At 39.0% G+C, this 21263-nt stretch overlaps 1 protein-coding gene across 7 annotated transcripts in view; it reads right to left on the bottom strand.

The window, feature by feature from the left end:
- odad2 (outer dynein arm docking complex subunit 2) overlaps nt 1–21263 on the bottom strand; it is a 68090-nt gene that overhangs the window by 23249 nt on the left and 23578 nt on the right. For 5 of the 7 annotated variants that reach the window (XM_041969082.1, XM_041969085.1, XM_041969083.1 and 2 more), the window contains 6 exons: nt 20264–20417; nt 10623–10769; nt 10102–10311; nt 9106–9339; nt 8415–8525; nt 8167–8321 (listed from right to left, as the gene is read on the bottom strand). In XM_041969082.1, the coding sequence (XP_041825016.1) occupies nt 8167–8321; nt 8415–8525; nt 9106–9339; nt 10102–10311; nt 10623–10769; nt 20264–20417 (1011 nt within the window). The remainder of the gene's footprint in view (nt 1–8166; nt 8322–8414; nt 8526–9105; nt 9340–10101; nt 10312–10622; nt 10770–20263; nt 20418–21263) is intronic. The other 2 variants (XM_041969084.1, XM_041969087.1) reach the window with 2 other exon arrangements.

The raw sequence follows: 21263 nt of genomic DNA, 5'->3' as shown, positions 1-21263 counted from the left end.
TTGCAAAAAACCTCAACAAACTTCTGATGTAGATTTAAGCTCTACAGCTGTTTTATTCACAGTTACGGTTGCTGGCATCACGGACCGTAAGCTATTGTAGATAGCCAAGGTCGTTTGGCTTTGGTCAGGGTCCACCGACAGACAGCCTAAACTTGCAAGTGCAAACACTGCTAATGAAAAGAGGAGCTGCCAAAGTTAACTCCAGTGAATTTTCACCATAATGAAAAACAATGGTTTTCCTGCACCATCGCCGAAGTGGTGACTACACCTGACTACAGTAGAATTATCTTGTAGTCACAGACATAAATCTTGATAAATGAACACCGTGTCATGTCTATTTTTATTATGTCAAGCCAAGCCGAGGTAATTATGTGATAGCAAAATGCTGTCTGAAGAAAATTGAGGCATATCCAGGGATACAGATAATGCAAGGCAGCTATCAATTATCTGCTATCATTTAAAAAAAACAAATACAACCTGATTTATTTACTGTAATTTGTTTTTGTTTTTTTTAGGCCCAAATATAATGACGACACTGAAAAAAATGGGCATTAATTAAATCTGAAATTTAAGAAAACAGATCAATCTAGTTCATCTAAAAGGACACAGCAGTACTTTAAGAAATGGGTGACAGAGAACCATCATGAGGTGAGGAGAAGTATCATTTAGAGGGGCAATTATGGTCTGCTCATCATAGGGCTGGAAAAGAGGTAAGAAGGAGGGGTAGCCAGTATTTGGAAGCAAACCCCACAATCTTGACCCCAAGCATTACTGCACTGGCAAATACAGCCTAAGACTTGGCAGTCACCACTTTCCATTGCAAAGTTGTTCCTTGAGTCTTTTGTTCAAACTTTATACAGCATTTTTGTGTGTCCATAACACCTCAGTACACAGGCTCAAGGGGCCACATGTGGATGCGCCCATAAAACTGCACAAAATAATATTTCACTGTTCCTGAGTCGGCTTTCTGTCTCTGTTTTTTTCCTCATGCATGCACCCACGGTCAGGTAATAGTAGCCTGGTGAAAAAACATGAGCCTATGACAATGTGGTTTTTAGACAAACACACTTATGTTATGAGTGTAATTATATTTCAGAGCATCAATCATTTCTCATTTGGATGCATCATTAATCAGGAAAATGGCTAACATATGCTGCTACTTGTCTTGAGTGGAGGTCCCGCCAACCTCTATACTGTCCAGACCACACAAATCAGTAGTCACATAAATAACAAGTAATCCTCTTGTTGCACAAGGCCGCAAGACCTGTTACATTTGACCATGAATTAAATGAAAGAATGAAGGAAAAAATCTCACACTGCCTCTAATTATTGCTGCAGCAAAATATATTCCAAAATGATTTTCATTTCTCTGCGCCACTCAGCCTGTGATTGTTTCTGAAAAGAGCTTGTGCCCATGTTACCATTAGTAGCCTTTCCTTTTTGACAGTAATGGTTCGTTCTGTTCATTCCAAGCTTGTGCCTGACCCAGACACTTTAAGTGATTCAAATAAGGCTGAAAAAGTGTGAAGGGGGGGTCATTTACACAAGCGGCCATTAAAAACATTTGCAGTGCATGTGCTGGTTTCCTCCTGAAGAGGAGGCCAATTTTACTTTCATTCACACCCTGCTCCACACATCATCCATCCATTATCTGCCGCTTATTCGGAGTCGAGTCGAGGGGGCAGCTGCCTGAGCAGGGAAACCCAGTCTCCCCGGGGCCTCTTTCCGGTGGGACATGCCCGGAACTCCTCACTAGGGAGGCGCCCAGGATTTGGAGGTGCTGATTTTCCCCCCACCTGAAGTCAGAGGGAGGCTACCCTTTCATCCACCAGGGTAAACTCCAATGAATCCCTTTCCCAGTCAGACAGTTCCCAGTCAGCAGTAACAGTCAGGTTAGCTAGATGGAACATAATGCTGCTCATTTCATAAACATAGCATGTCTTCATAATAAAAAATTTTATCTGACCAATGGGGGGCCTGGGCCCCTGTAGAGCCCTATGTCTAGCAACACCCCTGCCCCACAGTCTCTGCAGGCATAACTTACTGATCACGAAAGTCTTTTTTCAGACTCAACAGACAGATCCCAAATAACTCAGCTGTCAGCAATGAGTGGCTGATATTTATTACTGCACATTTGAACTAAAAAGGTAACCTTAGTTTTAGGATTACAGGTAACTCCTGTTGTTTAAACATCAACACAAAAATGTAAACCTACCAGCAGGTAGATGTAAACCACTACCCCAAAAACCAGTAACACTGCCACACATACAAGATCCACCATCTCTACATTTTCTCCTTCTGATAGTACCTGATATTACCTGCCTGCAGCACCAAAGGACTCAGAGTAACATCTGTCTCCTCCCTAGCAGCACCTGTTCTCCTCCTCTCTTCTATCACCTCGTCTTATGGTAGATTCTCTGATGTTTAATGAACTTTGTTGGCTTCACACACACATCAAACTGTGCATTGTTGCTGTTTGTGGAGCTGAAATATCTCCATTCATCACTGCGTGTTGGACTGATCACTGAGTAGTTAATGAACCACGCTGCGCCTTTTTCACATATGCCTACAGGCAGAAGACGTAGTTCCCTACTTATCCTGAAAATTTAGTTATATGTTAATATAGGAGGAACAGATATTTCACTATTGATCCGCACATCACTACTATTTATTCTTCTCAGATACTTGAATCATATCGTAGGCCCGTTCCCACTTATTTGTTTGTATCACCGAGACACCGGCCCAAGAGTAACGCAGCCCACTGGGAATCCTCCTGAACCTCTCGATTAGTCAGTATTGATCTTGATGTGTATTTAAGCGTGACAAATGGGAGGCGTGAGAGCGGGTGAAGTCACTCAAATGCATGAGTCTCACAGCCAATGCCTTAAGGAGGCTCCTGAAAAGGTTTGTTGTACAAATTAATACCATCTAGTTGACTGACAAACTTTTATTTCTTTTATTTCAAAGTGCTTTATTTAAGGAACATGGTATGGACATACACTTATGACTGCTAGGCCTTTATGTAAACAATGTGTCGCAGTGTGACATCCACGTGAAACAGAGTCACCACTGTCGCTGTGTTGTGTAAACTTTGCCATTCACTAGAGTTACAAAACTTTTAAAAATATAAATAACCAGAAAGGAAAACAATGTAATGCTTGGTTTAGTGCAACTATTGACTCAGACAAAGTAATGGTCATTTTACTGCAGCAAAGCATGTTGTTTTTATTCAGCACCGTACACACATCTGTTGGTTGTGATGGTAAAGGGAAATCAGGGAAATTGTTGTGCAAGTTTGCAGGTGGTTTGCTGATGAGATGAAGCTGTAAAAGGAAGAAAACATAAAAATTATTAAAAGTTTTTTTTTTTTTTGTGGGGGGGGTAATTTTGTCATTCACACGGGCACCCATGAGGAGGAGCTAAAGACTCTAAAGGAGAGATTAGCACAACAGAACCAGCAGTTGAACCTGAATATGGAACTAGAATCGTAAGATGGCCAACTCAAGCCGTTTGAAAAAGAACTTAAAAACTCTTGGGTAGACGACATGAATGACAGACTTAGCCAACTCTCCATTTGGCCACACCGAGATGTAATTTCACAGAACCAGCTAACTTTAAGCAGAACCTCCAAACACATTTGCAATATTGCACATCACAAAACTGAATACAGAGAAGCCTGCTTCATTAGGCTTGCAAAGTGCAACCTATTGTACTTACAAGTCCACCAACACACTCAAGTCTCTAGTTGCCTGTGGCCCATGAGGTGCAGTTATGGTTGTGTCTGCCCTTTTCACTGGATCCAACCCAGGCAAAGAGATCTTTAATTAGTGTAATATCACAGAGCTACTGCAGGGTTGTATGAAGTGTGGCTACCTTAAAGTAAGAGATGGAATAATGGTTGAAAAGGGTTTTCTTCTAAAAAAAACCTCTGAAAAAGAAGTGGAACATATTGGTCTAAAATTGAACATTCCACCTTTAGCCAGGTCAAACTTTCAAATGCCACATAAAGATGCTGAGATGACAAAACAACTTGCTAAGCACAGAGTTCATGTGAAAGACTAATAACCAAAATAAAAAGTTTAAGATCATTCTGGTGGGATCCCAAATATGTGTCTTGTATACATAAATCATCTGTGGTATGTGGTTAGCATGCTGTCCAACTTCCAACCACACCTAATTATGAGAAGAATCCACCTGCTGACGACGAGCTTTCCCTCAATGTGAAGATGAATTAAGTGTGGAAATGTTATCTTGGTGTTTTCATTTCTGTGTTGAATACTATTAGAGATTACTTGCACTTTTAAAACTTGAATTTTGTTCCAAAAAGACTTAGTTCAGTCAAGTGCTTTTCATTTACCTGATGTCTTAAACCCCTTCCAGGGGGGTATTTACTCTCTCCAATAACTACCTCAATGGAAGTGACGTAGGTGACGGGAGTTCCTGTCTCCTGCTGCAGGAGAATCAAGTCCTCATCTGTTATTGAGGAGGTCCTCATTCTAGCAAAAAAAAGGTATTATTAACATTAGATTAGATGTCCTTTATTATCCACAATGGAAAATCGTTTTTGCTTAGATCAATCTGTTTATTCAAGACAAAAGATAAAAGAAAATACACCTCAATACGACGTGCATCAGCCACTGGCTTTTAATAAACTCAAATAAGAAGTGATCTTTAATTAGATATTACCATTTACTGTGATGAACCTAATCAGGCTAGAAGTAAATTAAGCATTAATACACCAGCCCCCCATGTCCGTAAAATTACACGTACCTGCTCTGTGTGTAGTGGCATTTGCGGTCTTTTTTGGCCTTTGCGACAACCACTGTTGACGTGGGCACAGCCATTATTTAGGCTCCTCTTGGTTTGTGCCATTGTTGTGGTGAACTAGTGCAAGCTTTAACTGGGCTTTCCGCTTGTCCTTTAATCATAAGCAATGTGTTGATCAAACCCACAATGTGGGAACAATATCGTGGTAAACTATAAACAAATGGAAAACATTTAGCAATCGGCTAGACCATATTAGATACTGAAAACTATGGGGAGTCATATAGGAAAGTTAGCTTAAAATAAAACTCAGCTGGTACCGACTTACCCTGCAATGCAAGAACACTGTTGTTTCTAATACTTTTGTTCTGTACATGAATCGTCAACATATGAGGTGGCTGAGTCTTGCAAGGGCAACGGTGAGCCTTCGCCTCAGTTTTAACGTCCTCTTCATCAACATCCGCAAACTCCGCCAACAAATTATGTTATGAATATATTTCTCAAATGCGTGTTGCAGGCATTTCTGTCTCTCTGATATTTTCGAACTGCGACTCCAGAAATTTGATAGGATTTTCTTTGGAAAGTCTTTCACCGAAGTGGCTGAGAATTCCATGTTTACATGCCCGGAAAAAGAAAGCTTGCCAGGCTTTAGAGTGATGTTCAGTGTAAAACCTGCTGCATCAGGTTGCATGGGTTGTATATTTTTTGCACTATAACCATAAACGCATATTGACTAATTTGCCTTTTCTATTTACTATTGTGTTTTATTTACTTATTGATAGTGCTTGTTTTGTTTGTCTTGTTTATTGGCTTACATTCTTATTTTTTTCATGCACCAAGGTGTGAGAGCACCACAATTTTAATTCTCTGCCTGTCTGTACATGTTGCAGAATTGAGCTGACTTTGACTTTTTCCATGTTTTCTGCACCTTTGCTGGACTGATAGCCTGTCAGGTGATTAAACATTTGTAGGTTTTTGGGCTCCCTTTTGGGTTTTCTTTGCACTTAGCAACCACCTACAAGGTGATTACCACCAACTGGTCTAATGCAGCTTGCTGAGGGACACTGAAAATGTACATTTAATTAAATTTTGAAAATATTTTGCAACCCACACTTATTCCACAGCAATTCTAACTAACAAAAGCCTTTTAACATCATCTCCCTCATTAAAATACCTTGAGCTTCATACATGTTATTACAGAAAATGATCAAGACAATTTTTTATCCGTTTCTTTTCTACAGAGAGGAAAACAGGCTGAGTTACTGAGGTGTTAAATCCCTCCGTGTCAGTTGCATATTAAATTCTCGGCCACTGAAGTAAAACTGAATAAGAAAATAAATGAAAACAATTCCTTCTGTCAGGGGCACACTAGTGGAAATGTATTAGTCTGCCAGGGCACAGTCTATGGGCCTTATTTATTTTAAAAGGAAAATTACTGATTTAAAAATTATCTGACACTGAAGGACAAGTCAGAAACCTTTCCAGAAATGTCACTACTGCAGAAACCAGGCTAAGTGACGTTTAAATAAATCCCTGTCTTACATGACAAATGATTAAAGGCCCTGCCATCATTTCACATCAGAAATTTACTCTCTGGAGTCTGACTCTTTCAGTTTGCCCAAGCCTGGTACAGCACTAACAGGCTTTAAATGACACATCACTGAGGCCTGTAAACTCTGCACGCTGACTTGATCCTTTGTTAATGGTGGAAAAGTATGAAATCTAAAGGCAAACACTTGCATAAAACATCAAAGCTGATACTCTGAACAAAAAATCTTGACATTTTACACAAATAATCACTTCAACCGGACCCGACAGAGAAGCAAAGGGAGATGTGACAACAGAGAGTGGAAAAAGTGACACAGCTGGAGTGATAGCTGCATATAAAAGTAACATATGTGGTTATAGCATGACGACTGGCGATGCACTTCACTTAGCTGAACCCCCTTCGTGTTCACGATCCATTGTTGCTATTAATTTTTTACATACTGTGGGACTGCTGTTAACTGCATCAGCTTAGCAAGCACATGTTTCTAAAGTTATGGCCACATGTGGATAAAATGTCTAATTCCCATTAAATGTTTTACTCAAAGTCTCGTAAGATTTCTCTTCCTGCGTGTTGTGATTCATCAAATTCGAACTGATCACAAGTGAACTTGTATCACAAGTTATAAAAACGCAATGAAACATCTCAAACGTGTTTAGTATGAATCTAAAAGCCAGATACTTTAACCTGTGAGTGGTTTCAGAATAACGGTGAATGTTTACACAACGCAGACATGTTCTGATTTATAATTTATCTGTGTGGGTGTAACATTATAAGCCTGGGCTACAGACTAACTTTTAGTATTGGTTGCACTGGTGCGCCAAACTTTTTAATTTGGGTGCACCAGGAAAGAACTTGTGTGCACCCTGTTTTCGCAGTGCTGCTCTCAGTAACTTGTTTAAATATATTTTAAGGATCATAACCCAATAGACATTGATGGTTATTACAATTATTGTGAACAGTAATAAGGTTTAAGAAAATGTTTCTTTATTTGAAGCTTGAATGTTGAGTAGAAAAAAAATTAACTTAAAGGGCTTCACTAAACTGAATAAAACCAAAGATTTCAAAGTGAAATGGATCCTGAGGCTGAGCTGCTTCTGTAAAATTTCTCTTCCCTGGTGTGGATGTACAGGTGTACACATTTCCTTAAAGCACCAACAGTTAAAATTAACATAAATAAAACAAACATTAAGACCTAAAACCAGATAAAATAACACTAACACACTAAGCACACTCTACTAAATTGTTTGTTTTATGATAAAATAATGTTAAAATCAAATTAATTACATTTAATGAAATTTAGTTAAAAGTCAAAGTGGTCAAAATAAAGATAAACAATTTTATTATTGTTTTCAAGGTATTTACTGGATAAAAATGCATCATTTTGAAATGTAAAGTTAGAAAAAGTTTGGGCTTCCAGCTAAATAACGCTGCAGAACTGGGATGCTGATGGATGAGTGTTAATCAGTCAGAAAGAAGCCAGAAAAGCTGGAAGCGACATTATTTTATATCCGTGTGATTAGGAGTTTCTAATTAAACCTTCTGAATAAAAAACTCATCTCACTTGCATTTCAAATTCTTGTTGCTGGACTGAAAACGGTGGTAAAGAAAACTTGAGCTTGTGATCATAGAAATGTGCTGCCTCCTTGTCCATTTCCAGCCCACCATATGAGGCTTCATCACTCTAGGAACACGTGTACGTGGGGTCTGACCAATGCATGACATGTTCACTCACCACATGTTCTCTCTTTATTGATTACCAGTCTGTGTAGGAGAAAGGTGTATGTGCACTGTTTGCTTCAGGCCCAGGTGTGTGAATCAGTCATGGTAATGTAAGAGTGTGTGTTAGAGCTTACATAGCCACGTTCTCCGGGCTGTTTGAACACTTCCAAATGGCCCCAGTGGCAGCAGCCAGGAGGTCCTTGTTGTCTGCTTTACCCAGCAGGGAAACCAGCGGCTGCAGGCCTTTGAACTTTCGCACCAGGTCGCGGGTTTGTTTGTCCTCTGCACACTGTAAGAGAGACGGAGGCATATATGTTAATTCAGCTGCAGTCTGAGCCAGAGAGGTGAGGTCAGATAACAGAGAAAGAAGAAAGTCAGGTACCTTAAAGATTGCACTGGCACAATGCATTTGTAGCTCATCACTGTCACTGCTCAGGTTTTTAACAAAATCCTTGACCATCCCTTCAGTGTGAATAATAACCCGGCAATTTTCCTGTGGTAACACATGAATTAGTAAATCAAACGAGTAGATCAGAAGAGGAGAATCTAGAACGTGTATGTTCCTAATTATAGAGCTGGGTTGATATAAATTTATCAAACTTTATATAATTTCTCTAATTTTCTGGGCAGGAAATTTACTTTTTAAAATAAATAAATAAATAAGACTTAAACAGGAATAGTGTATCTGTTGATAATACAACAGAAAGTGGCCTGTGATATGAAACCATATTAATTCATGGCACTAACGAACAATTCACTTGATTTGGATCAATGTAAATATTTTATTAACTTCAACTAACTCCTTATTAACATAAATTACTTAAGAAAATTACTTCATTATCTGTTTTTAACCCCTAGATGCCCTTTTGTTACAAATGTGCTGCTTTTTTCTCATCTTATTTATTTTAGTATTATTTACATATTTAATTTAATATCATGATTTATTATTAATTGTTTATTATTATTTATTTATTGAATATTATATTGTATTTTATTTTCTTTCACTTTTCTTTTATTTTAGAGCTGCATGTGTTTTTGCTTAGAATGGAGATGGATTCCTACGGCTGCTTCACCTTTGAGGCACATTCCTGCAAAGTGCCCACCACGGGGATAAGCATGTTTTCATGGGGAGACTTGAGCAGGCGTCCCAGCAGAGGGATACCCCCAGCTTTACGAATGGCCTCCTTGTTCTTGGTACTCCTGCTGCAGCTCCACAGCGCTAGGGCCCCGCAGCGGGCCACCTCCATATCCTTCTCTAGATCCGTGCTCAGGTTGTCTGACTTCGGGGTGAAGTCCAGCAGCTTTACCTGAGCAGAGAGAGGCCCCCAGACTTACGCGTGGATAAACACAAACATAAGAAAAACCATGTGTACTTAAACGTAAAACCTCCATCATCACATGAAAAAAATTCAAACATCAGTTTAAGCGCTCACAAAGTTTGCTTGAGAGGTTGGGGTGATAATGGATCATTCCAGATGGGAACAGCAACTTGTTGGCGGTGATTAAGAGTGTAATTAAAATTCTATTACCACATGGTCTGCAAGCATGAAAACACTAGAAATGCAGGGAGTGGAAAACTGTCAGAGGAGTTGTTGATGTTAGGCCTGGTAAACCCAGTGTGACGGTGTATGGCCATCATTCAGGGTTTTAATCCATAGTTCCTGACTGGTGAGACAGAGCAGGCAGAGCTATTATACACTGCGCAGTTCAAAGGTGGTCTTGTAAAATAGCGTGAAATTAATCTGCCTCCGTGAGTGACTTGCACATGAGAACATCCGATTTGGGGCTGAGGAAAATATACAAGCCATGGAGGCTTTAATCACAGGTCCCTCTGTCAACAAACATGAATGCAGGTCAGAGGATGTTGGAGACATTCTATCTGTTTTACCCAGAAGCCAAAGAAAAAAATGGATGGTCACTGTCAGGAATCTGCTTTGAAGTGCAGCGTGGAAAGGGCAGACTTGTTTGTGGTTTACACTTTAAACAAAAAGCAAATAGTCATATTAAAATCGGGATCAGATTAAAACAAAACACCTTTTTTTAAAATAATACAGTTGATTCATACCCACCAGTTTCTTGATACCGCCATACTGCCTGACAGCTCTTCTTGCTCTGCGAAACTTGGCCACATTTGCGATGGTTTCTGCAGCTAAGGCCTTCAGCTCCTTAACTGATGAGTCCAGGATCTTCACCATGCTCTGCAGGCCTCTCATGTCTACGATAGTCTGCCGCATCTGCATGTTGTGGCTGATCTTTCTCAAGATTTTTAGTGATCCAGTCTAATTACACAAACATACAGAGCAAAAGAAATAACAGTAAGAAAATTAACATTTCTAGGTTTTATTATAAAACAAAAAGTTAAGCCAAAATGAGGTTTCCATTTGTGCAGAAAAATAGGTTTAACTGTTTCCACCAGATAAAAAAGCATACACTCATGTCACACTAGTGAATAATTGCTACCCTATGTCTTTAAAGACACACTCCCTACCCAACACTCATGTTTCTGTAACTAAAACAAGGGCTGGCACACATGGCCAGCTCAGTTTGTGTCTGCAGGCCATCCAGGTCTGGTTCTGGCGCAGCAACTTACTTTGCATTTGACATCGTCCGTATCCAGCAAGTTAAGGAGGATTTCAAGGCCACCTGAATCCCGGATGGCCAGTTGGCACGTCTCCTGCATCAAATTTAAGTCCATCATGGCGCAAAGAGTGAGCACAGAGGCTGTCTGATCGCCTCCCTGAAATAATAATGACCAAGAAAAACAAGAAGAAAAAAGATTAAGCAGACATTTTGAAAAAAGGAGAGAGGATACAAACCCTCATGCATTCAGGTCCTGCAATCTTTCCCTCCATAATTCTACTCTTGCAGTACTTGTTTTGTTGTTACTGTATCCTTATATGTGTTTATGTTTGTGGTGGTAAATGCTAATGGAGAAAAAAAGCATCTGCTAACAGAGCACTGTACTGTGATTACTACCTTGCCAGAAACCATTAGATTCCCTTAAGACCAGCTACTATTAGCTGTGGAACCCTAAAACTAATAATAAGTTGCATTTATAAGGCGCAATATGTTTTACAGTTGCTATGAAGTATGCACACATCATTTTACACCATTAGCAACGTGGTAACTGCAACACTGTTCAGTCAACAAGTAGTTTAAAGGAGAAAAATCTGTTCTTTGATTTAAACTCGTGCCTCTCTGCACATATGGAGCAGGAAATTGAACTGATTAAGTTTTATTGCTACTTAACTACAATGTGTTTGCTGAAAAAGAAAAAAATACAATAGAGGGATTTAAAAGTAAGGCATGTGTGGTCAAACACCACACAATCCTTAGTTTGTGCTGTAGTTACACAACCTGAAACTGTTTTATTGTTTTTCTCTAAATTTAGAATCAAAATGCTTGTTTTTGTCATTTTCCAAATTCTCCTCACAGCCAGAACCCTGTGTGGATTACGTGCATAAATCCACATAATGTCCTTGCTGTGGATTGAAGCTGACAGCATTACGGCTGCCCAAAATACTAGTCACATGGTTGGTGTTGTGAAGCGGTAGAAGTACAGCTCAAGCGGGCAAAACACACACACACACATAAATATATACTTACATATACAGTTGAAACAAGAGGTCGACATATACTGACAAAGACACATAAACCTTTTTTTCTTACTGTCTGAAGTTAAATCAGAATAAACTTGTCCTCTTTTAGGTTAGTTAGGATTACCAAATTTATTTCTATTTGGTAAATGTGTGTTAAATGTTAATATAATGAAAGTCTCGAGTCTATATACACAAAGGTTATTGTGTCTTTAAACATGATGATGTTGTCATGGCTTTGGAAGCTACTGATAGTTTAACTGATGAAATCTGAGTTAACTGGAGGCGCACCTGTGGATGTAGTAAAGGCTACACCTCAAACAACTGTTTGACATTATGGGAAAATAAAAAAAAAAAACAGGCAAGATATCAGGAAGAGAATAGAGGAGCTTCAGAAGTCTTTTTTATCCTTGGATTTCCTGATGCTTGTAAGTCCACACTCATCTATTTAAACATTAATACATACACCATGGAAACGTCCAGAAACGTCTTACCACTCAGGAAAGAGACTAGAGGTTCGGGCTAAAGAGGTTGTGAAGATGATCCTGAAGCTGGTCAGAGAGACAATATCTACAATGAAAGATAAGGCTTGGGTGCAAATAGGTCTTCCAGATGGACAATGACGCTGAACATAAAAGTAGTTATAAACAATAAAGTAGTTATAAAGTGGTTAAATGACAGCCATTGATTTGGAGTGGCCATCACAAATCCCTGACCCAAATCCCTCAGAAAATGTATGGGCAGATCTAAAAGGACAAGTGCGAGTGAGACGGTCTACAGACCTGCCTCAGTTCCACCAGTTCTGTCAGGAGGGACGGACCAGAAGTTAAGCTGACTAGTGTGAGGGGCTTGTAGAAAAATAGCCAGAAAGTGTGACACAAATCATACATTTTAAAGGTCATGCAATCAAATACCAAACAAATGTGGGTAAACTTCTGACTCTGAAAAAGTAATAACAAATTCTCTCACACATTACTGTAACAAGCTTCCCGGACGCTGCAGACGGCTGCTCACTGCTCCTAGTCTGACTAGTGACGGGTCAAAAGCAGGGGATAATTACAATGTTTTTTCTTAAGATATGGACTTCTTCCAACATTTTACAAATAAAAATAATTTTGGTAATCCTAACAGACCTAAAAACAGGATAAGTTTATTCTGAATTAAGTTGTGACAGTGAGAGAGAAAAAAGGTTTACACTTTACACAGAGTACAGACAGACAGACAGTAGTTCATCATATAAAAAGCAAGTTAGCTGCTGTAACTCTGGGTCTTTTGGCTTTGATATGTGACACTAACATGTCCAGTCCAAAAATCGTCTGGCAAGTGAACAATCAAATATTATTTCTTTTTGCAGTGGTTAAAAAAATGCCACGGAAAGAATTCTAATTAAATGGACTCAAGCCCGCCTCAACAAAGCGTTATTAATTGCACATTTGAGGAAACAATCTGAGACTTCAGGGCCATCCAGAGTAGATTATTTCAACCAAGTAAAAGAATGCATCAAGTCCTGCTACCATGTACAGAAAAAACTGCACATCATGATACAGAGGACTGTGCCAGTACTGTGTTTGATGTAGAATATGGAGGAGGCAGCTCATCAGTGTAGACCTATACCACAGTCTCAAATGGTGTTTGATCATATCTTCCTCACAAAGCAGCGCTCTGACACAGCAGGTTAGCAGGCACATGTGTTCTGCATATCGGGATGCTAGCCTAAATGTGAACCATTTGCCCATTAACAGCAGTGCATCTACTGCTTCCTTTGTCTCATTCATTCTAACTCTTCAAAGGGTTCAGCAAGAGAACTTTGTACCTTGTAAAAACAACAAAAAAAGTGATGTTTAGGAGTGATAGCTGGAGAACAGAAAACACATCATATGCTTTCAGTTTTTGTAGCTTTGGTCTTGAAGTATTGTCGACATTCTTTAAAACACTGACAACATCTGACAATCTTTTATGGTGAAAGATCTTTGACTCTCTTCGTGCGTGATAGGTGCAGATGGTCAATGTGGAACAAATTCAACAACTATTCAACCTCAGAACATGAATATACAGATAAAAAATATCTGTCCATACTTATCGTTGCTTGGTGATGGTATTGATTGTGTACTTACCTGGTTCAAGAACATTTGTTAATCTATAGACAAAGCTCAGGTACATATGTAAGCATCTGGCATCAGAGGACCAGAAAGGGCCTGGGATATCTTTGATGAAGTGTAAAGATCCAGTTGCTCATAGGAAAAGTCAGGGCTAATAAAAAAAAATAAGGCTTATTCTGGTTGTAAGTAAACTACTCATCATCATTATTTTGGCCAGTTATTTGTACAAGTACAAGACCAAAACACAATGCAACAAATTTCAGAAGGAAATAAATATTGACAGCTTTAATTAGGTAGGAAAAATAACCAAAGTGTTAAATAAATTGAAATAATACCTCTGTTATCTATACAGTCCTGTCTGGATGCTAAAAAGTCTTTCATCTTTTAATGTAAATCATCAGTATAAAAATAAATATTAAAATATTTGTAGAAAACCAGAGATGAGGTCAATAAAATAAAAAATAAATACATTACCTGAAGGTTCTAATAAGCTCATAATGTAAAAGCAGCTCAATAAATATTCAGGACCAAGATCATTAAGAGCCTCAAAAATAAGTAAAAGAATTTTAAAAACTATTCTAAAACTGACAGGACCAGGACCAGGACCAGGACCAGGACCAGGACCAGGACCAGGACCAGGACCAGGACCAGGACCAGAGTCATCAGGAGACACGGCCATGTAAAGCCAACATCAGCATAACTGTGGAAATTTAGCCCAAATCTCCTGATGAAACTTCCAAGAACTAAAGTATAAATAAAAATAAAAATAAATACAACTTCCCTCTAGCATTAATCTAGTTTATTTTATTTCTTTTTCATATAGATTAAAAAGTAAAGTACCCTAAATCAAGCCTGGAGGGACACCATAATTTAATTTTATATGAATAATTCTCAATACTATACTATAAAAATGTTTGCTTCTAAAAAGACAGGATTTAAACCATTTTAAACCTGACCCACAAAGATCAATAAGATGGTAAAATCTGTTAATACTTCCAAACAAATGCTTCAAGTCATCCTTGTTGGATTTCTTTAGTAACAGATAGAAAGAAAAAGATGCCAGCTAGTAAAGGATGTGCTTCTAAATTCTCAACTCAGGTTCATAAGAAATATTGAAAAACATTTTTAATATAGTTACCAGAAAGAAGCCTCTAAAGTCCTGTAGTCTTCTGTTCTCTGTGAGAGAAATCCAGAGTTAATATTTAGGATTTATTTATTCTTTACAAAGCAGAGGGGATTTAGCCAGGATGAGACTTTTTGGTTACTTTATGTTGTTGATATATTATTTTGTCATGTTGGCATGAGAAGTTCTAGTTAACATTTAACTGCTCAGTTGTTCTGTGAGTGTTGATTGTTGGGGATGCATGAAATGTGTGTGGTGTCCAGACAAATACAGAGGTGCATGAGAAAGGTTGGAAGACGGGGATGAGCGAGAAGGAACTGTTCCTCCATTCCTTCCAGTAGTCCTTCCGGACATTACGATAGAACTAAACACCTTTCAGACACATATAAGGAGTGTTCATGTGATTTCACATCTTAGCAAGAAAGTCAATAATTATGAATTCCCTACTTTGAATTATGTTTACTGTATTCAGAAATGAATGAATGAAATGACGGTTGTATAAAAGCTTTTTCCTTCTGTGTAATGATATGACCGTATAGATTCATGAACTTGATATGAGCCACATAAGGATGCTTTACACATTATTACTCTTCTTTTACTGCAGGTGCTTCTGCCTGAGCTACTAAATTGCAGAAGCCTCTGTGCTACTGAATGGAGGTCTTATTCTAGTCTGGAGCAGCAGACTGGACCCTGCAGACCCAGACTACCCTGCCAGAGCCACTCCAGGCCAATAAATCTCAGCACTGAATATGTGGGAGCAGGAATGGGGTTAACAGAGCTGTCAATGATACCCTGTTGACCCTTTCCTTGGTGCTATTTTGCATGGGACTAAAAGCTCAGGCTTGAAGGAGTAAACATCCATATTAAGTATGATGCTGAGATAGATAAGAGTGAGTCTGAAATACTGGACTGGTGACAGGTGGACTCAGGCCACTGACAGCACTGTGTAAATCTTAGTGTAAGAGAGGAGTGCTGGGTCTTGGCAGAGGCTGAGCGGCTGAGGATGTATGAGTTTTCATATTTCTCTACAGAGAGTCTAGGAAGAAACCAAGTCTCAGGCTCTGTTATAGAAAACGGTCCTGTAAGAACTGGACAGAGTGAATGATTATTGGCGGCTTCTAGCTTCATATTTGACATACGATCTCCTATAACATAAAACTTAATCACTTAATAGGCCTCACTGTCATAAAACGAGCATGGTGGACGCTGAGCAAACGTCTAGTCATGTCTTTGAGTTAAAAAGTTGCTTAACTCGTGAAAATGACATGATGCAATTATTCATGTGAGAAAATTCTCCAGATTAGACATGTTGGGAATGCATTACAGGTACTAAAAATTAAATGTTGTGACTGAGTGCTGTACTTAATGTTTAAGCTTTTAAAGCACAACATATTTAGCTATGACCAACTTTCTGTGGAGAAAATGTGCTGAAACTGGCTGTTTTATGCTGCTGACAGGAATAGTTTCAGTATAGTCATTAGTAGAAAGGCTGTGATGGAGGGAGAGATGTGCAGCAGTACTGCTTCTGTCCAGCAGAGGGAGAGAAACCTTAATGAGAATCAAGCACAAAACCATGTGCATCAAAAGCCTGCTTATTACTGTTATGTGCAACACTTTGGTGAACATAAGGTAATGTAATTATTGGAAACACTCTAAACTTGCCCTAACTTAGTTTTTAAAGTACAAAGAAATGGAGAAAACATGGATTATTTGCACAATAAAAGGGTTGCCTATGAAATTGTGTTCTGAAATGTTCATTTGTAGCATATTGCATTTGTTTTTGTGTTTAAAAACACACATAAGCCTAATTTTTAAACATATACAAATATCTTAAAGCAACAAATTCTGACTTAGCAAATTAACTAAATTAGCATGTTAAAAATGGCTTTCCTCAGTTATGAAATGGCTCAATGCTTTAAATATCTGCAGCATCTAGCCTAAATACATTATTTGTATAACATTTTTTATTTAAAAAATGTTTTCCATTTCAGTTTGTTGCAGACATGTACTGAACACTCAGAAAGCATATGTACATAAATCCATCCTTGCAAGCTCCTAAGTTTCTAGATTCCATTTAACCATTGCACAGGCACATAGTCACGCAAACACATCAGGCCCCTCTGCAAATATTCGTACATAAACATCATTAAAACACAACACAGAATATCCATGTGTCACTTTATGAAAGTGTTAAACTTCCTAGAATACAAACAGCTTACTATAGTGCGAAGAAAAGGGGAAAAAAGATCTCCTCCTAAAATAAAACAGATATTTAACTTGGCTCGTGCTAAGGTTCAGCGTCTGATGGTAATGATATTATAAAACGACTACTGCACAAACCCCATAAATAACTGAGCTGTGTGGTTTCCAGACAGATAGAAAGCCTGGACATGTTGGTTATAGCACTGATGCATCTTTTTGTAGCAGGAACACACACACACACACACACACACACATCCAACCCTTAGGCACTCACCACAATCCCACTGAAAAGAATAAAACCAGTGGCATTTTTTCTTTCTCTCTTTTTGTATTTTGCCTTTTTCATATCGCTTACATCTTTTCTCCTTTCTGGAAATAGTAAGATCCTGCTTTTAGAATGGGAATTTCCTTCCATCATTTTCTATTTTGCTAAGCTAAAAATACCCATGTAGAACTGAACTCGACTTTCTATGTTTCTGTGGAAGATTTCCATGTTTGAGGTTGACTTTATTAAGCAACGATCTATAAAAGTCAGTAGCCAATCTGGAGTATCAGGAAACATTTGACCTTTTTTCAGAATTATTACTAAGATTACACACTGAGATAACTACCAAAAACATTTTAACCTGAAACCGTATTCAGAGTAGTGATGGGTATAATAATCGACGATCGATTAATTGATCATTAAGAAATCGACAAAACTAATGCTTGTTCTGTAGTGTAGTGTGAGTCTTGAAGGAATGCAATGAATTTTTCTAATATGGCAGTAATTAAACACTTTACCACACAAGGGCAATGTTAGAAAAAAAACGCCACAAGCCTACTCAGGTACCTGCGAGTTTCCGTGTTCAAAAGTAGCCTAATCCTGAATTGGTCATGGCGAAGTGCGGCGTGGAGCCACTTTGATTTAAAAAATGACTCCGTTCACTGCCAACTCTGCAAAGCTGTGTGTAAGTACAACTCGTCTACGACCCAAATGATGTACCACTTGAACGACGAACATTCGGCCCTGGTTAGTGGCGGTACATCCTGCTCTCGGTTTCACGTCAACTCGGTATTAGCACAGAGTTACCCGTGTATCAGGGCGACGTCAGTCCCCTCAGAGCGGGTGTTTTCACGGCTGGACTGACGGTCACCAGGCTGTGTTCTTTACCATGCTCATCGTTCTTAACAAAAACCAGTGGACTGGTGCTGAAGTTGTATGTCAGTTACTGTTTTTTTTTTAATGAAACTTTGTTAATTCATTGATAGGTACGCTGATCTCTCTCTCACCCTCTTTTAACTGTGCCTTTCTTTTTAATAGTTTTGTGTCACATTTGGCAAAACCTGTCAGACCTAACCATTTTTGTATAAGTTGTATATGTTGTATAATTTATTGTTTAATATGATTGTTTTGGTTTTTTTATATTATTATTATTATTTTGAAGGCAACAAGAGGGTCGGTTGTGTTTATGAGCATGGGCTGCTAGCTGTCAGCTCTGCTGCTTAAGAGTATATTTTCAAGGGTAAACACTGAATGAATCCCATTTAACTGCCACAGAGTCCATCTTGTAACAAAGATCTCAATGAGGAAACACACTATAAAAATATTAATGATTAATCGTAAATCGATTGATAATTCCCCCGATGATCAATTAAGACAATTTAATTGAATGCACATCCCAAATTCAGAGTATTTCTGCTGTTTAATAAAAGAGATAATAAGAAAAGGTCTGCAAGGTGTTCTAATATAATCTGTCTGAAAGGTTGTCTCCAGATAAATGGATAACAGGGACCACTAAGGGGGGCTGGGTAATTCCTGAAGTCAAGTAGTGAGAGCAATATCCTCAGCTAGTCTGGGTCATTGGCGTTTCTGCCTTCCCTTTTTTCTCCTGCATGTTTTGACACATTAATATTCACCATATGTGCTGTCAGATCTATCAGAGGCGTGCTCCTGCGGTATGGGCAGACCATGCATGCAGCTGCTGCTGTCAGACAGAACTTTCTCTTCTGCCTTGGCTTGATTTGCAACCAAACAGGACTGTGTCAGAAAATGAGAATCTACAAACTCAGCCAAGCACCTCAGTTAGCATCTTCTAACAAAGCTTTGACCTGCTCTTTGTTTCATCTCACATCCTGTCTACAGAGACAGGACAGGGTCATAGTTTTTCTTGCATCTTCCTATTTGAAACTGTAACAGTGAGTACAGGCACAAATCTTCAAGTACTACAAATTCTCTAATCTCTAACCAATAACAAAGGAAGCTGACCAAGGCCAGCACGACCATCATTGCTCCCTAAAGGTGAGTCAGTTTATAGATAAATAAAACACTTAAGAACCATTAGCAGAATTAGCCAAAAGCAGAGGCATGTTTTTTCCATCTTCAGTAAGAAGCCTTTGAGTTTCCACAAACCAACACGTCAGACAGACAGAACGACCTAATGTTATTTATCTGATTTAAATGATAGCATGTCATTTCTGTGCGTTGTCGTATGTTTACAATTCTCCTCCACAGACACGTGTGCCACACACGCAGGTGAGCACACTCCCACCTGTGGGCAGAGAAAATATGCGGTGTAAATAACCAATAAAAACCAGGCTACACTAACTTAACTTCAATCCCACCAACAAAACTGACGTACCGCAGCGTGTTCACAGCAATTCATCGTCTCTGTTTTATCATGTGTGAGGTCCAGCATCGGTCTAAGCTGCAGCTCAACCTTGATTTTTCACAGCAAAAACTCTACATGCCGGATATCTGACTTATTAAATGTACTCGTATTTTCAAACCTGTATTTTCTGGCCTGCAGAATTGATCTATACTTATGGATTTGATCTTTACCTGTACTTGTTACAGTTTCAAACGTGGAGAAAAAAGTTACAAAACATGTGTCTCTATTGTAGCTCCATTTCTCCCTCAGTATGACTGATGCTAAACACATATGGGGGATGATGTGATAGGATAATTATCTCTGGTGAATCTGACTGCCCATCTGCATCCATGACCAAATGTTATTTTCCACAGCTTGCAGTTCTCTGGAAGAACTAGAAAATTGCCATCTGATTTAGGTCACCATCAAAGTTCTTGTACAGATGACAGAAAAATCCTGGACTTTACTGTTTCCTGCCTAACGTGACCTGCCTCTGCCTGCAGTAGTACAGCTTGCACAATTTTTAGGATGTAATCCATCCAAGGGGGCAAACAAAAGTGTGCAGGGTGACTTGTTCATACCTTCAGGTACTTCACCAGTTTCTGGATTTGCCAGTATTCAGAGGGCAAGTCTGTGTCACTCTCTGGACGGCGCTCGGGCTGTTCTTCCTCCTCCTCACTCTCAGAAGAGCTTTCACTGAAGGGTTCCACATGCATGGCTTCTGCTGAGGTCTTCCTGAAGAAAAGAGCAGGTTTTTTTCTACAGATAATAACATAATTATGTTAGTGTGGGATACATCATGCTGTATACCCAGGCAAAGAGGACAAATATGTCATCTTTTTATCTGAAATGTCAATGGATAAACAGCCTGGCCATCCCACACAAGAAGACCTGTTAATGATTCTGAAATTTAAGTTTCAAGCTTGAACTTCCGCAGAGTCTGAGCAGCAGGAAAATAAAGACTGGAATAATGTCACAGGAGGACTGGAGCTGTAATCAAACACAGAACAAAGACTCTTGCAAAGCTATTGATGCAACCAGAAATGCAGATGGCTTTTTAAAGTTGCATGGGCCGCTTCTATCATGAAAATTGGGCACTGTGGAGCAATGAAATTTGGTACGCGTTCAAATGGGACCACTGAGAGGCAGTTCCCATGTATCTACATACAAATAGCATTTCCAGGGGAGCGTATTATCAGATTGAATAAGCTGATATAAGTGTTTTCCAAGATGCAGTTTGATAAACACTGAAGCAAATCTGCCAGATCTACAGAGCCCTGCCTGGTTGGAGGTGATGTGTGTGTATGAGTGAGTTCACCAAAGAGTCCTTACAGCTTGAACGTGTAAATTATGACCAGAAAATAACGCAATCAGCGAAAAGCAGTTTTTTTTAATTACACAAATTGCCTGTAAACACTGGCAGGTTGAAGAATGAAGACAGCTGAAGAGCTGTAGATGCCAGGAAAAGAAAGGCACATCCCATAAGTTCAGGTTGAGTACGATGTTAGCAAGCAGCTACAGATGTTACTGTTGGTAAAGCAACATTCAGCTCTTCCTGTTGGTGTTAAAATCGTGTACACA

Source organism: Melanotaenia boesemani, chromosome 18, assembly GCF_017639745.1.
Source record: "Melanotaenia boesemani isolate fMelBoe1 chromosome 18, fMelBoe1.pri, whole genome shotgun sequence".
Taxonomy (NCBI): Eukaryota; Metazoa; Chordata; class Actinopteri; order Atheriniformes; family Melanotaeniidae; genus Melanotaenia; species Melanotaenia boesemani.
The sequence above is the reverse complement of the archived record's forward strand: the minus strand, read 5'-3'. Positions and strand labels throughout refer to the sequence as shown.